This window comes from Equus quagga, chromosome 1 (assembly GCF_021613505.1).
Source record: "Equus quagga isolate Etosha38 chromosome 1, UCLA_HA_Equagga_1.0, whole genome shotgun sequence".
Taxonomy (NCBI): Eukaryota; Metazoa; Chordata; class Mammalia; order Perissodactyla; family Equidae; genus Equus; species Equus quagga.
Window position 1 is genome coordinate 51,141,699 of NC_060267.1, and position 20,279 is coordinate 51,161,977.

The following is a 20,279-nucleotide window of genomic DNA, read 5'->3' on the forward strand; positions in this document are numbered from 1 at the left end:
GAACAAAATTTCCTGGAGAGAATTTGATGGGTTGGAAAGTTTTAATGCTCTGCTTGCAAAGACAGGGTTTGTATGGACAGGAACACAGCTTAAGCTTTCCTCTCCCAGATAAAAACATTTTGAGAGTGGCTACCCTTCCCAGACTCCATCAACAGGGAGGGAAGCTTCAGTTTCTCTCCGCTGTGGCTATCACTGGGTGACGGATCCAAGGCGTCCCCTCAGGAGCATCCCTTAGCTCCAGCACTCAGAAATACAGTAACTCCCTGATCGTCCATTGTATTTATACAATTCATGTCCTTCCCTTCCTCCAAAACATGAGGCTATTTTGGAAAAAATATCTAATACCAAAGTTTTTTCTTTATATATTCTCTTTGTGTTTAGAAGTCTCAGGAAGGGCGGGAATGCAAAAAAAAACAGGCTAAAATTTGCTCTCTTCTCTGCATCCAGGAAACCAGCTCTACCACTCCCTGCTATGTGTTGTGCTTCAGTTCCTCATCCTTCGACTAATGGGCCGCACCATCACCGCCGTCCTCACTACCTTTTGCTTCCAGATGGTAAACGTCTTTCCCTTGGTAGCTTAGGTCACTTTGGGGGTGGTGGCAGGTCAGGGACTGTGGTGTAGAAAAAGCAGTGAACTGGAAGATCCAGTTTCTAATCCTGTCTCCCAGCAACACTTGGCAGTATGACATCGGGGAGGTCACTTTTCACAGACGCCAGGTGTCTCATCTGCAGATTGCAGTGAAATCCATTACCTGCCTCAGGGAAGGGGTGCCAGCTAGTCCTTTGCATAGGACTGTGCCGTTAAGATTCTTTGATTTTGACCAGGATTAGCGCAGCTGTCCGTGAGGGGAGTCACTTAAAGGCAAGGCAGAAAATCGACTAGAATGAGCTGCAGAATCTAAGCATCTAAATTCTCAGCCCTCATTTTGCTGAGAAACCTTGAGCAGGTCTCTTCCCCGTTATAGATTCAGTTTCTCCATTTATAGGAACTTCTTAAAGCCTTTAATGATGAGACCAGGAGAAAGGAAAAGTGAAAAAATACATTGGATTTCAGAGCAGGGAGAAGATAAAAGGAATAGTAGCAATGGTAGAATAAATAATTCCCCCTCTCCCAGGCCTACCTTCTTGCTGGATATTATTACACAGCCACTGGCAACTACGATATCAAGTGGACAATGCCGCATTGTGTCCTGACCTTGAAGCTGATTGGTGAGTGGTGGACCACTGCCTTCCCCTTTTACGCCAGGCTGCTCCCCATCTGACCATAACCCTCCTCTGTGCTCTCCCCATGCACTCCTGGCTACACTCAGTCCACAGGCCACCTCCTCGGCGTCCTCTCCCTCTACTCTACCCACACCTTCTCTCTCTGCTCAGGTTTGGCTGTTGACTACTTTGACGGAGGGAAAGAGCAGGTAAGTACCCTTTCCTCCACAGAGAGGTTAAGAAATTTGACCAGAGGGAAGGAGAAAGGCTGTGGTTACCAAAAGACTGGACCCAAATGCTAGGGGCAGAGCCTCTTCCTCATCCCCAGCCTGTGTGATCTCCGTTGCAGATAGCACTGAGCAAGGATCAACAAATCTAATTTGCCCAGATCCAGCTCTTACACAAAGTCCAGAGATCAGTGCCAGCAAGGCATTTGGAAAAGCAGTAGCAGCCAGCTGTTGCTCAGCTACCCTGCACATACTCATTTCCACGTAAAGCAACTACTTTTCTCCATATCCTCCCCTCAAAGAGATGGCTATTGGAAGAACCCCAGTCCAGTGGGGCACAAGGGTGGGGAACACTCAGACTGGCTCTTGGGGGGAGATTCAAGGTTATCCTGAACCATTCATTCTCTTCTCGGCATAGAATTCCTTGTCCTCTGAGCAACAGAAATATGCCATACGGGGTGTCCCTTCCCTGCTGGAAGTTGCTGGTTTCTCCTACTTCTATGGGGCCTTCTTGGTAGGGCCCCAGTTCTCAATGAACCACTACATGAAGCTGGTGCAGGGACAGCTGACTGACATACCAGGGAAGATACCAAACAGGTAATTGCCCCTCTTGGTCAAGACCTCTGTGTAGGTATCTCACCTGATACAAAGCCACTTCTGGAGTGACTTTCCTAACGGCCAGTCCTGGCTGCATTCTCCAGCATGGTCCTGGCCCCAGGCCTGTGCCTGTTCCTGGCCTGTGGCAACAGGCACACCGTACCCGCTCACTGCCCGCAGAGTGGGCCCTTTTCAGCTTAGGTCACTTCCAGCCATCCATTCTGACCCCGTAGTACCAACATAAAAATTCATTTTTATGCCACAGGATTTTGCCTGAACCAGTTATGTCCCTGCCTTTAAAACTCATTTTCTCAGTTAAAAAAAAAAAAAAGATTGTTAAATATATAAAAATGTATGTAAATATATATCACTGTAGAAAATTTAAAAGTCACCAGAAAAATCCTATCGCTGAGAACTTGTCTGCCTAAGTTGAAGCATCAATTGAACCACGATAGGAAGGAGCAGATTGAAAGTTGGTCATTATCACCTCTGCACTGGGCTTCAGTCCCGACGTAGACTGAGGACACTGGTGAGACCTTGAGATGAGTGGTACCCTGAAGGGTAGGCACCACAGACTCACCCACACTGCTCCCCTGCTGTCCACCCTGCCCTGCAACTTGCAGGGTTTTGCATTCACCCTTCCTCATATCCAGCCACAGAGAGAAGATGTCTTTCCCTGAGACTCAGTATAGACCTCAGGCAGCGGAGCTTCTCATCCCATTCCAGACCAAGCCACACTTGGAGACACTCCTCTCCTGTTTAAAGGTTGGAGGGTGATGGGATTCGCTCTGCCCGCTGTGACTCTGCTTGTTCCTTTCCAGCACCAAACCTGCTCTCAAGCGCCTGAGTCTGGGCCTTGTCTACCTAGTGGGCTACACTCTGCTCAGCCCTCACATCACAGAAGAGTATTTCCTCACTGAAGACTACGACGTGAGTGGTTACTAACGCAGCAGCAGTATCACTGCATGAGAGATAGCAAACGGCCAGGCGAGGATCCCTGTAGATAGCCAACAAGCGGGTGATACCATCTACAAATGCATGTTGGTTTTGCTCTAGATCTGGGAGAGTTGGTGTCAATGCCAGCCGGGCCGGGACATGTTCATCAGCCAGCACTGAACGACCTTCGCGGGCACAGAGCTGTGCCAGGTGCACTTTTAGCACCCCTCGCCTTCCCCAGGAGCAGCTCTTAGTGTGCTTAATCACAGCCAAGTGACTCCTCAGAGCTTAGCAGCTTCTGGTCCTCTCCAGCCCGTTTCCTTCTCTTGATAGATTGAGGGGTTCTAGGGAATTCAAAACCCAAGGGAGGGGGAAGTGCTGGCTTTGGCTCCTGCCCAGCTGAAAGGCTTTAACAGTCCCATACCCACTCTGGGAAAGTTACCCTCTTTAAATTAAGGTTGGACATGGATTTATCAAAGTCCCATGGTACTAGTGTCCCAAGTGCTCAGTACTTTAAGAGAAGAGCTAAGGACAATTCTGTTTCTAGGACTCTCCAAGGAAAAGGAGGTAAATGGATGTTCACTGGGCTCCCTGCTTATTCCTCTTAGCCTCTTACAATGGCAGTGAAGCCAGCTGTCAGGTGGACATGAAGTAGTCAGCCGCGAGTTTGAAAGTGAAGAACAATAAGGGAAATTTGCCTTGCCCAGGTGGCATCCCTGATGCATGTGTGTTTTTTCTTCTCTCAAGAGCCGCCCTTTCTGGTTCCGCTGCATGTACATGCTGGTCTGGGGCAAGTTTGTGCTGTACAAATATGTCACCTGTTGGCTGGTCACAGTAAGTAGAAAAGATGAAACAGGGTCTTATTTAGACAAGCTGTGGTGGACAGTGGCGGGGAGAGTGGCAAGAACCCTAACTGAGTCGTTCCTTCCCTCAGGAAGGAGTATGCATCTTGACGGGGCTGGGCTTCAATAACTTTGAAAATGGAAAGGCCAAGTGGGATGCGTGTGCTAACATGAAGGTGTGGCTCTTTGAAACAAACCCGCGCTTCACTGGCACCATCGCCTCTTTCAACATCAACACCAATGCCTGGGTGGCCCGGTAAGCCGCAGAGGGAGGTCTGGGCCCTGGCTCCTTCCTTCCACCGCTTTCTGGGATTTGAGGGCAGGGATGTGTGATGTCACTTCTATCCATCTGTTCCCACTTTGGGTAGAAACTCCAGTCATTCTCACACACACCCACATGCTTTTGTCTCCACCCCCACCCCCACCCCCAAAGAACCATTCCTGTCACATTTGAAAAACAAGAGCAAGATATATAAGTGCCTTGAGTCCTGGGTTTTAATCCCAGTTCTGCCACTGGTTTTATGTTCTCCATTGTCCTGTTTGTAAATACCTTTGTTTATGGGTCCCCACCCCTGGAGTGTACGCAGCGTGAGTTAGAGAGCTGGTCCCCACTGCAACTTCAGCTTCAGGCACTCAGTCATTATCTGTTGTTGGCCCAAGTTCACCCAGCTAAGCCATAGTTCTGTTTTCTGTCTCTCAACTGTGAGTCATCAACCTCCCTGCCCTCCATCTCTACAGCTAATCAGACAGCACTGCTTCCCTTACCCCATGTGGCCCCAAGGGGGAGCCCGTCACCACCACTGTACTTCTGGGGTGCGAGGACCTGGAGGCAGGATGGTGGGAGTGCAAGGACTGGTCTGAGGCTCATCCTTACCGACCCTTTCCTCTAGTTACATCTTCAAACGACTCAAGTTCCTTGGAAATAAAGAACTTTCCCAAGGTCTCTCGCTGTTATTCTTGGCCCTCTGGCATGGCCTACACTCAGGATACCTGATCTGCTTCCAGATGGAATTCCTCATTGTTATCGTGGAAAGACAGGTGGGCCTTAGGGTGGTGGCTGAAAGGGGAATGTGAGAAGGGGCAAGACATGGATGATCTCTCCCCTTCCTCCCCAGGCTGCCAGCCTAATTCGAGAGAGCCCAACCCTGAGCAACCTGGCTTCCATTACTGTCCTGCAACCCTTCTACTATCTGGTGCAGCAGACTATCCACTGGCTCTTCATGGGTTACTCAATGACTGCCTTCTGCCTCTTCACATGGGACAAATGGCTTAAAGTAAGTGAGGGCCTGCTTGCAAAGATGGGAGAGAATCACAAAACCTCAGGCCATAAGGCACATTCTATGCTCTTTGCCTACCTCAGTGGCCTGTATCTCTCCACAGGTGTATAAATCCATCTATTTTCTTGGTCACGTTTTCTTCTTGAGCCTACTGTTCATACTGCCTTATGTTCACAAAGCAATGGTGCCAAGGAAAGAGAAGTTAAAGAAAATGGAATAATCTGTTTTCCTGGTAAGTAAACATCCCTACAGCTAAGCTGAAACTGCCAGGTTACAGATTAGAGCAATAGCCTGGGGAGAGGGGCGAAGGGATTATTGGAAATTTGGGGTGACTCTCAGGGTAGCCTGGCTTCTAGGAAACACAGTATGGGGCACTGACTACTCTAACTTAGGCATGGCAGGAAGAAGCTGGAAGGGCTGTAGACCAGGGACTAGAAGGAGTAACTCTGACCAGCCTCCCAATCAAATTTCTTCTCTTGCAGGTGGCCTAGAGCAGGAATGGTGCAGAAACGATTCATCTCCCTTTTCACAGCACTCTTTCGCCCCAGAGCACAGAGAACACAGAAGCCAGGGAGTGGGAAGACATGGCACTCCCAGCTGTACCTCTGCTGCCAGCCAAATCTTCATTTGGGGCAAAGGGGAAACTCTCGTGGGAGGAGTAGAGGGGCCCGTGTCTCCTCTCAGCTCCCCCATGCACGATGCCTTATCTCTCTCCCTCTAGCCAGGAATCTGTTGTTTTTTCCTTCTGCCAATTTACTATGATTGTATACGTACCACTACCACTGCCCCCCCCATGGGGGGGAGGGAAGGGGTACAAGGCCCCACCTGCTCCACTTTTTCTACCTTGGAACTGTACCAGATAAAATCACTTCTGTTTCTTCAGTTTTTCACTGCTAGCATTCCTGGCTGCTTTCCTTCAGACCAAGTTCTCCATGCCTGCCATGGCTGAACTACTCAGGGCTCTTTCCTTTCAAGCACAGTAATCTCAAAGGTTTGGAGCCAAAGCTCACGTGCAGAGCTGGGAACCAAAGTGCACACGCTGTAACCTCACATCTCTCCCTAAAGTCTGAAGAGAACCACCAACTGACACCATTAGATTCTAAGTTGAGAAATCGCCAGAGAACCACCAGGTTTGCAAGAACAGTATTTATAGGAGAAACAAATAGCAACTGTATAGCCTCGGCTTCTGCAAACCCCACAGTCTTGGTGCAAGAAGGTCATCTTCCAACAGTGAGTTGAGAAGAGGGTCAAGGGATGCAATGTCCAGTCTCTGTTTCAGAACAAGGTTCTACATCAAATGATGCCCCATACTTCTTCAAAGGCTGTGGTCAGTTTTGCACAGGTCAGGGCAGCAGAAAGGGGGTAGTTGCTGATGGACACCATCTTCTCTGTATACTCCACACTGACCTAAAGAGAGGACAGTTCTGTCAGCCAACTCAATCCCTCTGTAACAGGTTCATCCCTTCCTTCGGGCAGGAGAAACAGGGCTGGGCAAATATTTCACAGTGCTGCTATTGTCAGATTTGTCCACAGGGTGAAGAAGTCCTAGCTTTGACTATTAAAAATGTGCCAGCAGTCCTTAAAGGATGCATCCTGTGGCAGGATGTGGAACTCCCATTTGTCTTCCAGCTTTGTTCTTATCCTCTATTTCCCAACTTAGAAGGAAAAGGATTGTCAGAATCCTAACTCAGAATTCTGTACTAAACTCCAGCTCTATGAAGAATCTAAGAGTTGAGCCCAGAACCTACCTTGCCATGGGCAAAGGCCCCCACCACAAAAACAATAGGGTCACTGCTGGGCACCAACTCTCGGACATCACTGACGACGGGGGTAGAAAATGAAGTGCCGATTTTCATACATCCCACAGGGAAGTGATCTGACACTGGATTCTTAATTACCTAAAGAAAAAAAGAGAAAAATCAGCCCAAGAAGCATTCACAGAACCCTACCTCCAAGCAGGAGGTGTAAATACCTCACCTTCAAGAGCTTCTGGGGGCCGTCAGCTGCTCGGACGCTGAGTTTGTGTAAAAGCTGAACTAGGGCAGAAAGAAGGAGTTCAGAGCTAGGTGGAGACACTACTCCTTCTGCCCAGTAAGCTAACCAGAAACAAGCCTAGGAAGGGGGGCTCCACGGGTCCTTTACGTCCACACTGTACTGCTAAAACGTCATCAACAAGTGGTTGTCAAGCATATGACTAGTGGTGTGGCAATGGGTTCACTCCCTTTTTCACGCAGCCAGGAACCCACGCAGGCTTCACCCATGCACATGGAAAAATGATGAAGAGTCCTTGTTCTGGGATCAGTCATGTGCCCGCCTCCCTCCACTTCAAAATTCTATGTTTAATTTATCCCTTTTCCTCTTCTCCCTTCTTCACTACTGCCAAGTTCATTCTGAACTTTGAGTCCTAAGGATCTCACCCATGAGGCCACAAAAGCGGTCAAAGGTTCTGGGAATTCGAGTCTGGGGGTTCACTTCAATCAGCACATTCTTCTGTGTGTGGATATAAACCTGTAGCAGGCCAGCTCGGTTCAGGGGACTGTCCATCAGCATCAGTAGACTCTGAGGGCGGCAGAAACCGGGCACAGTTAGGACTGAAGAGAAGCAGCGTGCAGCTGCTCTACCTTCCATAAAAAGACTCCAGGGTTTGTGATCTCTGTCCCTGGAGTTACCTGGTGAGCTATGTCTGGTCTCACTTCTCCAGGGTCCCGTCCATTCTTCAACAACATAGACTTGTGCTTGTCACAGTTTAGCAGTTCATATGTCTTCCCTACCTGAAGGACAGGGAACATGACAGCAACATAAGCTGCTTTGACCGAGCCTAGTGGTTCTCAAAGTGTGGTCCCCAAACCAGCAGCAGCACCGGGAAATCTGTTAAGACAGTCAAGTTCTCAGGTCCACTGTAGATCTACTGTATCAGACACTCTGGGGGTAGAGCCCAGCAAGCCCGTCGGGGGATTACTGTGTGGCCATGTTACTCTCCTTTCTCCCCAACCCCCAGGGACCCCAGGCCCCGTAACTGATCTTCGAAGGAAGAAGGAAGGCGCAACGTGTGACTTCACACGATCTAGACTGGATTTAACTTTAAAACCTATGGCTATTAGGCAAAGCCAGTGAGGAACCAGGAAGGAGTGAGGTTAGTGAGCAAGGCTGAATGCTTGCTCATCACAGGAGCATTATGTATACACTGGGCAAAATATACACAGTCACTACCCTCAGTTTGCTTATAACAAACACTGAGAAGAGCTGCAAATCTGAACAGGAGGAAGTGTGACAATGCTCATGATGCAGGAGGTAGTTTAATCAAGGAATACTTCTCTCAGAAGTGAAAGAAGAGGGATCGTCCCCACGTTTTAAGACGTGAGCAAAGGTACGAACAGAATAAAACGCACAAATGCAAAGAAAGAAAATGATGCTGAATAAGTGGGAACTGGGGAACTGAATGGCAATGGTTATAGATGAAACTGCTTTGTAAACTGCAGAACCCTCAAGTATCAGGCACAATGCCAGAAATAATTCAGGAGTAACAAGGGCATGAGAATGAGGAGTACTATGCTGACAACTCTGTATACTAGAAAAGACACCAGCTCGAAGTTTGATACTAAAGATCTGTCTGGATCCATCTGTAGCAGCTAAAAGAAAGAATTGCAAATTGCAATTTGGAGTCCTAGGAGCATCAGGTGGTCAGTAAAGCGTCTAAAAACATACCACTAAATACAAATACAGGTTTTGAAAGCCTAAGTTTTTATCTATCAATAGAGCATATATATGTCTGGCAACCTCTTGAGATACATGACTTCAGAAAGTTTGGGGAAGAGGCATGCAGATTTTGAAATTAGATAACTGAAATAACGTCAGAGAGTAAGCATAGAGAAAGAACAAAAGGACTGAGAACTAAGTCCATGGGACACTTATAGAAGAAAAAGAACCTCGTAAATAGAAGAATCCAGTTTCAAACCATTAGTAAGTTATAACCAGGATTTTTGCTCTTTTAATGAAATAGAATAGAAAACAGAGTACCTCACATGTAGTAATGGTAAGTAATGGTTTATGAAACTTTTGGTTTCATATACACTCATGCATCACATAATGACGTTTCAGTCAATGACAGACCACGTATACAATGGTAGTCCCATAAGATTAGTACCATAGAGCCTAGGTGTGTAGTAGGCTATACTACCTAGGTTTGTGTAAGTACATTCTATGACGTTCACATAAGGACGAAATCACCTAACAATGCATTTCTCAGAATGTATCCTGTCAAGCGATGCATGACTAGTTGAGTGTGTATACTGGCTCACAATGTAATTTTTTTATTGTGAGTTGTGGTTAATAAACTTGAAAACCACTAACTAGAATAATCAGAGAATGAATACCATGTGTATTCATTTCCATCATAGGTATTGGAGATAGAAGGATTTTTAAAACTTTATGGTCTGTCCTCGTAGAGCCTTCTAGATGAAGAGACAAACAGTAAACAGCCACATGAATACTTAAATTGTGATAAACATTATGAAAGAAAAATGGTTCCTTAAAGGAATATAATAGGAGGACCTGATTTATACCAGGAAGGGAGTCATTTCTAGGAGGAAGTAACATTTAACCTGATTGAAGAATGAGCAGCAATAATAGACTCAATAATTGTTAAATGAGTGACCATTAAGTAGGAATGAATGAAGCAAAGAGTAAAGGGAGCTTCCAGTTAGAGGAGATACGTGCGATGGCCTTACGGTATAAGAGAACCTAGTGCTTTCAAAGAACTTAAAGAAGACCAATGAGGCTGGAGTATAAAAAATAAGTGGAGAGACAAGGGCCAGATGAGGCTGGCAGAAGCAAGAGGTACCAGCAGAAGGAAGGCAAAAGATAACAGTACAGAAGATTTCAGGGGCTGGCCTGCTGGCACAATGGTTAAGTTCGCACGTTCCGCTTTGGCGGCCTGAGGTTCACTGGTTCAGATCCTGGATGTGGACATGGCACCGCTTGGCAAGCCATGCTGTGGCAGGCATCCCATGTATAAAGTAGAGGAAGATGGGCATGGATGTTAGCTCAGGGCCAGTCTTCCTCAGCAAAAAGAGAAGGATTGGCAGCAGATGTTAGCTCAGGGCTAATCGTCCTCAAAAAAAAAAAAAAGGCAATTTAAACCAGCTATCATTTCTGTCACCCCTGGAGTACCATTAATGACAACTCAGCCTAAATTCTTCCAGAGCACGCTCCAGGAATTTTAATTTGGCCAAGACTTTTTCAACTTCTTAATAAGTAACCTGGAATCAGTAGCAATAATAACTAATTCCAAGTGACAGACATTATTCTAAACTTACACGCATTAACTTCTTTAATCCTCTCAACGACCCAGTAAGGTAAGTACTACTATCATCCCCATGGAACATATGAAGAAATGAAGTAAGTGGTTAAGTGAGATTCAGAATAGGCTAGAAAGATAGAAGGCAATTAAGTGAGGGATGAATACCTAAGAACCTATAATTAGGTTAGAAATATCAATTACAGAACAAAATGAAAGGAAATCTGATTAGCTGATCATTTTAAAAAAAGTTTTCTAAACTGCAAGTAATAAACTGCCACAGTGGTTAAGATGTAAAAGTATTAAATGATCATCTGATCCATACAGTGTTTCGAAGTGGACAGTAATACAGAGGATGATGACAGTAGACACCTTTTAGCAAATTAAATCGTTAAGTCCTTACAAATAAAAGGTGGGCAGACTACGCTACAGTAACTACCCTTCTCCTCTGCCCCGTAACTTAACCTGGGATGATGTACGGTGATACAATGGACGAAACTCCTCTCCCCCTAGATGACTTTATATCAAAAAATCCTGGTAAATCAATTGGAAGCAAGGCCGTGACGGCTGCAATGGGATTTAAGAAGGGCAGAGGAAAACGAGTAGTGCCAACCCAGGATGTTAAACCAAGAGGCAGTCAACTAGGCCACTCTTCCTCCAAAACATGTTTCACCTCTGCTTTCTCCATCCGCGTTGAGCCCTTCACCCTCATCCCACGGGGTCCCATCCCATCGATCTACTAGTTCTCCTCTTCTTGTCCCAAACTACCTTGACCGTCTCCAGACTGGCCCCTTCCAGCACCACAATGAGCCTACGGCCTCCGATCTTGCTTCCCGCCCCGAGTCGGGGCCGCTTGGGCGCGACGGCATCCCAGCCAGGCTCCTGCTCCCCAGCCCGTCGCTCACGAGGTTGGAATCCACCGCTGGGCGCAGCCATCTTGCCACCGGACCGGAAATTGTGCTAACGTCCCTAGATTAAAACCTCGGGCTCGCCCGAATCGCTAACTTCCTGCCGGCTGCCATTTTGAAAGTGGGCGCTTGGAAAGGAAGATGACTTGCTGTCTGGCGCTACCGAAGTCTCTCTGGGAGGGCAGGGTTCCAAAAAAGGGCGGGAACTTCCGGATGCGTAATTCCTGTGCGCGAAGTTCGGGTCCGCAGTGGCCCGAGGGGAGGGTTTAGAAGGGAGCGCACTTCCGGTGCCCTTTCTCCCGCAAGCACCTCGGGCCCCGGACCCTCGTGTGAAGGGTGCGAGCCCTAAACTGGAGTGGGGTAGAGGCGTACGGGTCGGCACCCCCTGCTGACGCTGGTGCCGCCGGCCTCCGGATCGGACATGGCCCAGAACTTGAAGGACTTAGCGGGACGGCTGCCCTCCGGGCCGCGGGGCATGGGCACGGCGCTGAAGCTGCTGCTGGGGGCCGGCGCCGTGGCCTATGGCGTCCGCGAGTCCGTGTTCACCGGTGAGCACCCTGCGCCCGCCTCTAGACACCAGCCGTCCCTCCCAGACCCCCACCCGGCCGCGCCGGGTCCCCGCGCCCACCCAGCCCCTCACCCCGCCCCACCAGAGGCCGGCACGTACTCCACGCAGCGGCCAGTCCTCACCCCCACCCTCTCCCCACAGTGGAAGGCGGGCACAGAGCCATCTTCTTTAATCGGATCGGGGGCGTACAGCAGGACACCATTCTGGCCGAGGGCCTTCACTTCAGGTAATGGCGGGCAGAGCGGACTGATCCTGACCCTTCACCCTTGAACGCCGACCCACCAGTGGCTATAGTAGGACTTTCAATAGGATTCCCCGATCTCCCAGGACAGTGGGTGCTGCTTAGAGTTCCAGCCGCGCATAAACTGTTGCTTTCCAAAGGGAGAAGAGAATTTCTCCTTGTTCGTAGTCATTAAGAGGAGGAGCAGGCCAGGAAACACGTGGTGATGGAAAACCGGGCAAAACTAGTGACACTGTAGTCTCCTAACACCTATCCCTGTTCCCTTCCCTCCAGGATCCCTTGGTTCCAGTACCCCATCATCTATGACATTCGGGCCAGACCCCGAAAAATTTCTTCCCCCACAGGCTCCAAAGGTAGGTCTGGACACGGTAGTCACTGGCAGATGGGATACCTAAAGTAAACAGGGGAGCGAGGAGGAGACCCTGGGGGCCGGTGGTGGTGAGCTGTAGTAACAGCACTTGCTAGTAGGCTTAAATCAGTACATTCTGGACACACTGTGTTTGCTCGTTTCTGTTAACTGCTCCTCCCCCGTGTTGTAAACTCTGTGAGAGCATTGTTCATCCTTTGTTTTGTTCACTGCCTAGATCAAAGCTTTGTTTTAAAGCCCTTTTTTCTTTTAACTGCTTGGTTTATTAATTATATTCACTAGTACACCCTGTCCTTGGGAAGCTTGGACCCACTCTTCACTGGTGCACCTGTTCTCTCATATACACACACAGAGACGTGTACACACTGAAGCAAGGAGCTCACCTGTAATGCACTTTTTCATACTGTGTTTAGTGCAGGTCGCTTAAAATTCCCTAAACTCTGGACCCTGGGAATAAAGGATTCATAAAACACAATTCTTGTCCTCGAGTTCTTGCAGTCTAGTAAAGGAGACGGGTGGTTATGGTACAGCACATAGAGCCTACAGTGCGGTAGCACACAGTACAGTGGCAAAAAAGAGATTAGCTTTGATGGAGGGGTTGCAGGTTGAGAAGACTTCACAGTAGGTAAGGATGCATTTGGCCTGTGCCGACTCACATCTTGTCACCTAAATTACCCTCCTCCAGACTGCACAACATTGCACTAGGTGTGGAGGGAAATGCATGGAGGAGAAAATGCTTGGGAGGGGTGCTGGTCTACCAGGCCAGATAAGGCCCCCATGGCCTTGAGCAGCCACTGCTGACGTCGCTCTTAGACCTGCAGATGGTGAACATCTCCCTGCGAGTGCTGTCTCGACCCAACGCCCTGGAGCTTCCCAGCATGTACCAGCGCCTAGGGCTAGACTACGAGGAGCGAGTGTTGCCGTCCATTGTCAACGAGGTGCTCAAGAGCGTGGTGGCCAAGTTCAATGCCTCACAGCTGATCACCCAGCGGGCCCAGGTCTGACTCTAGCTCCTGTCACCATCTGATTTGTGTCAGCTTTTCCCTGCTAGGCCCAAGGCACTGGGGGTTAGGAAAGGCAACTCAGAAAAGGGTTGTGACCCTAGTTCCATTTCCACCTGAAAACTGTACTCATGGTCATTGTGGGAAACGAGGAGAGCCAAGACTAGAACTCGATAGCAGTCATTGTTAGGAAGCATGGGAGAAAACAGTAACAACGTCTGGGGGTGCATACTGGAGAGAGTAGAAGGTTAGGAGTCAGTGGGACCTGCTGAAAAAGAGGAGCATGTCCTTTCCACCTCAGGTGTTGTAGTGAGGAGCTGAGAAAGGGTTAGTGAGCTTGCTGCCATTTTTAGGAGAGCTGGTATTTAGAGGATCACAGCAACACACCTTCCTTTCAGTTTTCTGGTTCCCTCAAACCACTTTCCCCTTCCCCCCCTCACCCCACCCCCCAGGTATCCCTGTTGATCAGACGGGAGCTGACAGAGAGGGCCAAGGACTTCAGCCTCATCCTGGATGACGTAGCCATCACAGAGCTGAGCTTTAGCCGAGAGTACACGGCTGCTGTAGAAGCCAAACAAGTGGGTGAGTTACAAGAGGCATAGGGCAAGGGTTTCTGGGAATGCAGGGGGAGGGCTGGGGTTCCTGACACCTCACATTTCTGACCCCTTGACCCTCTCCCACCACAGCCCAGCAGGAGGCCCAGCGGGCCCAGTTCTTAGTGGAAAAAGCAAAGCAGGAGCAGCGGCAGAAGATCGTGCAGGCTGAGGGTGAGGCTGAGGCCGCCAGGATGATATCCTTCTGCTGGAGAGGTGTCAGCTCAGCCCCCGGGGCACCTTGCTTTCCCAACCCTCTCTCATGGGCTGGCTGATGAGACTAAGGCGAATGCGACTCCGTGCTGTCTATCCTTGGCTTCCTGGGGGTGGAGGTTTTGAATGGGATCTGAAATCTTAGTGGGGTACCTGAGGCCTGGCTCCTCACTGTAATGCAGATCAACAGCACTGCTGGCCTTGCCTCTGTTTCTGCTGCTACCTCCAGTGACTGGCAGCTGCCTGGAGGAGGGCCCACAGGTGGGGACCAAAGTAGGACTAGGCACGAGGCAGCTGAGCGCAACCTTGGATCTGACAGCCCAGAGGAGGGCTGGAGTGAGGGGAGTAGTAAGGATGAGGCCAGGGATTGAGGCTGGCTTGTGTGACCCCTTAACTTCACCCTGCCCACCTTGGAGAAGCACTAAGCAAGAACCCTGGCTACATCAAACTGCGCAAGATCCGGGCAGCCCAGAACATCTCCAAGACGGTGAGTTGAGAGCCCAGCCTCTCGGGCTGCCTTGAGAGCAGATGTTTTCTGTTAAAGTACATTCAAGTGGAGGAATTAGAGTCTTGCTCATTCAGGTTTCTACTCAAACTGGCTTGTCTGACACTCTTCCCCTCTCACCAAAGAAGATTCCTCTGGGCTCCCCTGCCCTTTTCTTCATGCCTGTTATCATATTGACACATCAGCGGGGCTCGCTGCTCTCGGTCCTTGTGTGAGGGCAGAAAGCATGTCCTCATTGCTGCATCCCTGTTCCTGACTCACATGTGTTCCATCGGTGGTTACTGAATTGCAAAGATGGGGGTCAAAGTCAAGTATCTGTCTTATTTCCTGCCCTGTAGATTGCCACATCACAGAATCGTATCTATCTCACCGCTGACAACCTCGTGCTGAACCTACAGGATGAAAGTTTCACCCGGTGAGAGATGTGACTGTCCCAGTGGGGTGTCACAGAGAACCTGGGACCTGAGTCTGGTCACTTAGGCTCTGGAGCCTGTTGCCAGCTTACTCTTGTGACCCTTGAAAAACACCATTTCTCCGAACCAAAGTTAGAAAAGTGGGTGGTTGGTAATTCCTAATGAATATCATAGGATTGATTTTTTGAGATCAAAAAGGATTATTCATCTAAAAAGCACTTTAATTGTAAAGGTTTGTCTAACTGAAAAGTGGGGAAAGATGATATTCACTGTACTTATTTGGGAGCTTTGAATTACTACTCTGGGGCACAGAAGGATTCTAGGAAAGGAGAGATGAGAAGTGGCATGGTCAGGGAACCCAGTGTCTTCCTCTCCAGAGGCTGAGATTTCTGGCTGTCCAACCCATTTGTCTTTTTCCCTTGGGAGCAGAGGTGGGTTTAGAGCTGTTTGGGGCCTGAAGCTGGCAAATCACATGTGCATTTCTCTTCTCTTTCTCTGTTCCCTGTTCATCTGGTGACCTGGTGTCCACAGAGGAAGGTAAATTGTTGATGCATCCTTGTTGCTATGGGGACTTGCGGCTCCTCTCCCGGTACCTGCCTCCTTCCCCCTAACCTCACCTTTCTGACCTGCCACACTCCCCTGCCCCCTCACACACCCTCATCTGGAAGGAGGGTAGTTGAGGAGGGAGTGGCTTGAGGTGCTCTGCCTCCAACATTTACGTCCTCTAATGTCATTCGTCTGTCTTGTTTCCACAGTGACAGCCTCATCAAGGGTAAGAAATGAGCCTGGTGAAGAACTGCACCCCCAGAGAAGTGGATCTGTGTCTCCCCTGGTGTTTGAGGAGCCAGCTTGGGGTCCAGCACACCCCCACCCCACCCCCAGTATCATGTGATGGTACCCTCTGCATTTCTCCTCCCAATCCTTAGATGAACGATGACTGACCCATTTTCAGGGGAATGACTTTCCTCCTCCCTGTATTGGCCAGGGGTATCGGGACAGTGTGTGATTTCTCAGTGATTTCCTACCGTGTTGGTTCCTCTCAAGGTTGGGAGGCGATAACCACCATCCCAGGAATTCTCAATAAATTTTTATTACTTAAGCTGAAGTTAAGTCTTCTGTTTCCGAGCTGGGTTGGGGAGGCACACATGTACTTTGATTACACACTCCTGGGTCTTTGCCAGCAGGGGGCGCAAAGACTGGCCTGCGCCCTGCTGCTCACCCTGGGAGCCCACCAGTCAGATCCAAAACAGGACCCAAGCTGGGGGCAGCAGGCCCTCAGATCCTGAAGGCCAGCTGCACTGTTTATCCTACCCTCTGTTACTACCACATCACCCCATTTATTTACCAACATCTCCTTTTTTAAGGCTGGAACAGCTGTGGCTTTGCTGAGCTAGACCAAAAATCTGATGACCCCAACACAGCTGCTTCCTTGGTAACTGGGTTCCGTGTAGCTGTCGGGGAGACCATTTGTGCCTGTCGAGGGACTTAGATGTTCAAAAGCCCAGTGAGTCGTGTTGCCTGCTGTGGGCTACCCATACTTTGAATTTCACAGTCACCAGATGCATTACCAGAGCTCTAGCTACAGAGGTGGCTCCACTCCCGCTTCTCTGGGCCCTCAGCAGAACAGGTGCCTGTCTTCAGTCCCTGTGTAAGCCATCTCACATCCCTCCCAAGACAGCCCTCGCTGAATCTCAAGCAGCAGAGAAATGAAGACCCTGCTTGTGCCCACATGCCACTACAGCCCGTTTCCCATCCCTTGTCCTTAAAGGGAGACAAGGGACATTCGAAACCATAAGAGAGCATGCGGGACAAAAGTATGCACAGAAATTAAAGGCTTGGTGAGTAGGGGAGGAGGTGAGTCTTAAGGGTTAGGGCCTAGGTTCATCTTCAGCTTCTTAGATTTTTGGAGAAAGTAGATTAATTATCCCCTGCTTTGCAGGTTGAATGTCATGAAAGGGACAGGGAGATGAAGCAGATGTGGCAGCCCCACTCCCCAGGAGCTGGAAGCCTAAAATGAGACTGAGAGACAAAAACGGGTCAAGTGATCTCAGATCAGCCTGCCACAAGTTTCTATTCCCACTTTATTTCTTTCACGTCCCCAAGACAGGAAGAGAATGGAGGTGCCTGGAGAGCAAGCATGTTTCCAAATCCTGCCGCAGCTCCAGAGGCAGCCATTTTGTCTCCTCCCCATTGTTCCCCTTTTCCTAGTGATTTTCCCCCCATCCGGAGGGGTAAAGGTCAGAGGTTGGTCAGGAGGCCTCCATGGTCTTCAGGGCTCCCTGAAGGTCATTGGCGAGGGAACCGGCCCGGGGGCCATCTTTACCAGACAGTGTTAGGAGCTTCACAATTAGACCATCCAACACTGTACTGGAAGATGGACCCAGAGCCGGCCGACGTGCAGCTCCAGGCTAGAGCTGACCAGTTGCTACAGGGACCCTGGCTGCAGGCCAGGTGAGGTCTCGAGAGTTCCTGAGCCAATCCCAAGCTCAAGGTCGGCTGTGGGTTCTGGATCCACCAAATGACAAATCACACTGGGTTGGGGGAAGGGCTCGGGGCCATTGTATCCCTTCAGCGGGCAGTCAGCCAACAGAGAGCCACCTCTTCTGCAGCACCCTCCACTCAAAATGAAGGGGCTTCCGGGTTGTGTAGGGAGGGTTGGGGGAGGGGTTGCCACTGGGGCCTGGGGGCCTGCGGCGATGGATGTCGCTGATACAGGAACAGAGGCCTCCATCATTACCCGGCAGTATTAGAGACTCCCAACCAGCACCCAAACACTGCTGGGTAAGACGGGGGCCCCCGCCCAGCCTGCCCCCCTCCAAGTCAGGCAGTCCTAGGCCCAGGCTCCAGGTGAAGAGGCTGCAGAACCCCGGCTCCCATCCCCCCACCACCCGCGTCCCTGGGGACACTTCCGGGTGAGCCCTGCAGCCCGCCACCAGCCCCACCCTGACTCCTGATCCACTGAGGCCCAGGCAGGGCTTCAGCAGCCCCCTGCCCGTCTCTTCTCCACCTCTGAGCCCCTTCCCCCACCACCCCCACAGCTTGCCCCTGCCCCCAACACACAACAATTCGCCAGACCTCATCCCCCAACTGCAGTCCCCAGCTCAGCCCAAGGACCCCTTTCCGGGTGGCCTTTACCTGTCGGCAGGGCCGCCTGCCCCCTAGAGAGTGAGTGCCGAGGAGAGGAAGGGGAGCCGAGGCCCAGGATCCAAGGGCCGAGAGCCGCCCTGGCCTCCACTCTTCCTCCTTCCTTCTCCGCCTGCCAGGCAGCAGGCTCCTCACCTGGGCCCCGCCCGCTGCCCCTGCGCACAGGTGTGTCCTCCTGCTATAGGCTGCCCCCCCACCGCCTTAACCCCTTACCTCCCTGGGCCGCTGCAGGCGTCTCCTCTGAGGCCTGGCCACCCTACTAGGCCTCCCAGCCTTTCCAGGCCATCTCTTCTCTCCTACCTGCCTCCTCAGCCGCCAGGCCAAGACTAGCGAGCGTGGTCTCCAGAGGGACAAAGGGAGAGGCTGTCTTGGGTCCCTGTTGCCTTCCTCCTTGGCCTCTCCCCACAGCCACTCCTGCCCCCAGCTAGCCCATTCCTCTGAGGCTTCTGACCCTGCCCATGGTAGAGCTGGAGGCCCAGAGATCCCCGCGGTCAGCGAGGGGTCAGCTCGGCAGGGATTGGGTTGTGCCTCCGCCCATGCCCGGCCTGTGCTGGGCATCCTGTCTGTGGAGGGCAGGCAGGTCCCAGCAGGGCGCCTCCCCGTCCTCAGCCCGTGTTGGGGTGTTCCCCTGCTGAGAGGCCCAAGCTGGCCAGGAGCATCAGCACTGACCTGGCCAGTTGAAGCCTGAGCTGCTCCCCCTCAGCCCTCGCATGGCGCTGCAGGGAGAGGCCCCGTGCTCTGCTCCGACCTCTGCTCCAGGGCCCAGGCAGAGCCGCCAGGGACCCACCTCAGTGCCTTGGGCACTTAGCCCAAGGGCGGTTAGAGGGGGTGGGACCTGCCTTTCTTTTGTGCAGCTCTAGCTGTTGCTGGGAGAGGGGCCCTGAGGCCCACAGGTGAGCGCCCCACCCTCCCACCCCTTGGAGGGCAACGGCTCCAGGGAGCTATTGTGGTGCCCAATCCAAGCTCTCCTCCCTCCCTCCCTCCCTCTCTCCTTTGTTTGCGTCCTTCCTTAGGCCTGATGCACTGATTTCGTGTTTGTGGACTGTTTCTGGGTCTGTCCCCACTCCCAGTCTCCTAGGTCCCACAAGGACAGGAACTGCCTTGTTCACCATGGGGCCCCCAGCACTGCCCCAGTGCCTGCGACCCAGTGGACACTCAATAAAGAGAGTATACGCTTGGGGCCGACCCCGTGGCCCAGTGGTTAAGTTCACACGCTCAGCTTCGGCAGCCCAGGGTTCGGATCCTGGACACAGACCCAGTACTGCTCATCAAGCCATGCTGAGGCAGCAACCCACATGCCACAACTGGAAGGACCCACAACTAAAGAAAAAATATACGAACTATGCACTGGGGGGGGGGCTTTGGGGAGAAAAACGAAAAATAAAATCTTTGAAAAAAAAAAAGACAGTATATGCTGAATGGTGAAGGCCAGGCCCTCGTTGCTTCAGGACTGTGCCCACTCGGCAGTGGAGCCAGTCCTTCCTGAGCAGGACTCACAGTCCGAACTCCCGGGAGACGAACATTTTAAATCAAGAGAAAGCACGACGCAGAGAAGGAATCGCTGTAGTCCACAGGTGAAGGCAGAGGGGAGGGCAAAAAGTAAAACTCTGACCCGGAGCGCAAGGGCAGCAGCTGCCCCATGGAGGGAGGAGCGGGCGCTCCTGTGAGCTCTCAGGAACCTGAGGTGGGGGAGGGGCTGTTGGCGATGCTGGGCCCGGGCTTCCTGGCCTTTAGCCATCTCATTAGCTCTTGGATCTACAAGTCAGCAACAGGGGTGCATGGTTGTGTCCCCCTGGGGTGACCCCTGCTGCATCTCTGTGAGTGTGGGTTCTGCAGCCAGGCGGTCTGAGTTAAAATCTTAGATTCAGTGCTCAACAGTCCTGTGACCTGGAGCAAGTTATTTAATCTTATCCATGCCTCAGTTTCCCCCACTGTAAAATGAGAGTGA

General features: G+C 50.9%; 3 protein-coding genes and 1 non-coding gene across 4 annotated transcripts in view; 3 read left to right on the plus strand and 1 right to left on the minus strand.

Annotated features, from left to right (window-relative positions):
- The window catches only part of LPCAT3 (lysophosphatidylcholine acyltransferase 3), a 36,233-nt gene extending 30,261 nt beyond the window's left edge, over positions 1-5,972 (plus strand). The window contains exons 3-13 of the mRNA XM_046642872.1: positions 448-554; positions 1,116-1,209; positions 1,375-1,412; positions 1,849-2,027; positions 2,849-2,957; positions 3,711-3,797; positions 3,898-4,061; positions 4,696-4,843; positions 4,921-5,079; positions 5,186-5,314; positions 5,565-5,972. Of these exons, the coding sequence (XP_046498828.1) occupies positions 448-554; positions 1,116-1,209; positions 1,375-1,412; positions 1,849-2,027; positions 2,849-2,957; positions 3,711-3,797; positions 3,898-4,061; positions 4,696-4,843; positions 4,921-5,079; positions 5,186-5,302 (1,202 nt within the window). The 3' untranslated portion in view covers positions 5,303-5,314; positions 5,565-5,972. The remainder of the gene's footprint in view (positions 1-447; positions 555-1,115; positions 1,210-1,374; positions 1,413-1,848; positions 2,028-2,848; positions 2,958-3,710; positions 3,798-3,897; positions 4,062-4,695; positions 4,844-4,920; positions 5,080-5,185; positions 5,315-5,564) is intronic.
- Positions 5,973-6,209: 237 nt separating this feature from the next.
- Positions 6,210-11,430, minus strand: EMG1 (EMG1 N1-specific pseudouridine methyltransferase). Its single transcript, XM_046642901.1, has 6 exons — positions 11,147-11,430; positions 7,752-7,853; positions 7,500-7,641; positions 7,060-7,118; positions 6,831-6,980; positions 6,210-6,489 (listed from the first exon to the last, which is right to left on the minus strand). The coding sequence occupies exons 1-6, from the start codon at positions 11,312-11,314 to the stop codon at positions 6,376-6,378; spliced, it is 735 nt and encodes a 244-aa protein (XP_046498857.1). The 5' UTR covers positions 11,315-11,430; the 3' UTR covers positions 6,210-6,375.
- A 125-nt stretch (positions 11,431-11,555) lies between these two features.
- PHB2 (prohibitin 2) lies at positions 11,556-16,286 on the plus strand. The gene is made up of 10 exons (XM_046642886.1): positions 11,556-11,834; positions 11,996-12,080; positions 12,369-12,448; positions 13,276-13,460; positions 13,916-14,045; positions 14,150-14,253; positions 14,679-14,756; positions 15,113-15,189; positions 15,719-15,724; positions 15,943-16,286. Exons 1-10 carry the CDS (start codon positions 11,708-11,710, stop codon positions 15,968-15,970), a joined length of 900 nt encoding a protein of 299 aa, XP_046498842.1. The 5' UTR covers positions 11,556-11,707; the 3' UTR covers positions 15,971-16,286.
- LOC124231404 (small nucleolar RNA U89) lies at positions 14,324-14,587 on the plus strand. Its single transcript, XR_006886512.1, has one exon. It is a non-coding gene; the product is annotated as a small nucleolar RNA U89 (small nucleolar RNA).
- Positions 16,287-20,279: the final 3,993 nt, after the last annotated feature.

Excerpts from the sequence above, each read along its gene's own strand:
- PHB2 (XM_046642886.1), top strand. The coding sequence starts at position 11,708 with ATGGCCCAGAACTTGAAGGACTTAGCGGGACGGCTGCCCTCCGGGCCG. Across the intron at positions 12,449-13,275 it reads TTCCCCCACAGGCTCCAAAG|ACCTGCAGATGGTGAACATC; the intron begins GTAGGTCTGGAC and ends CGTCGCTCTTAG. Across the intron at positions 13,461-13,915 it reads TGATCACCCAGCGGGCCCAG|GTATCCCTGTTGATCAGACG; the intron begins GTCTGACTCTAG and ends CCCACCCCCCAG.
- EMG1 (XM_046642901.1), bottom strand. The coding sequence starts at position 11,314 with ATGGCTGCGCCCAGCGGTGGATTCCAACCTCGTGAGCGACGGGCTGGG. Across the intron at positions 7,854-11,146 it reads CCAGTCTGGAGACGGTCAAG|GTAGGGAAGACATATGAACT; the intron begins GTAGTTTGGGAC and ends CCTGTCCTTCAG. Across the intron at positions 6,490-6,830 it reads GGGCCTTTGCCCATGGCAAG|GTCAGTGTGGAGTATACAGA; the intron begins GTAGGTTCTGGG and ends TCCTCTCTTTAG.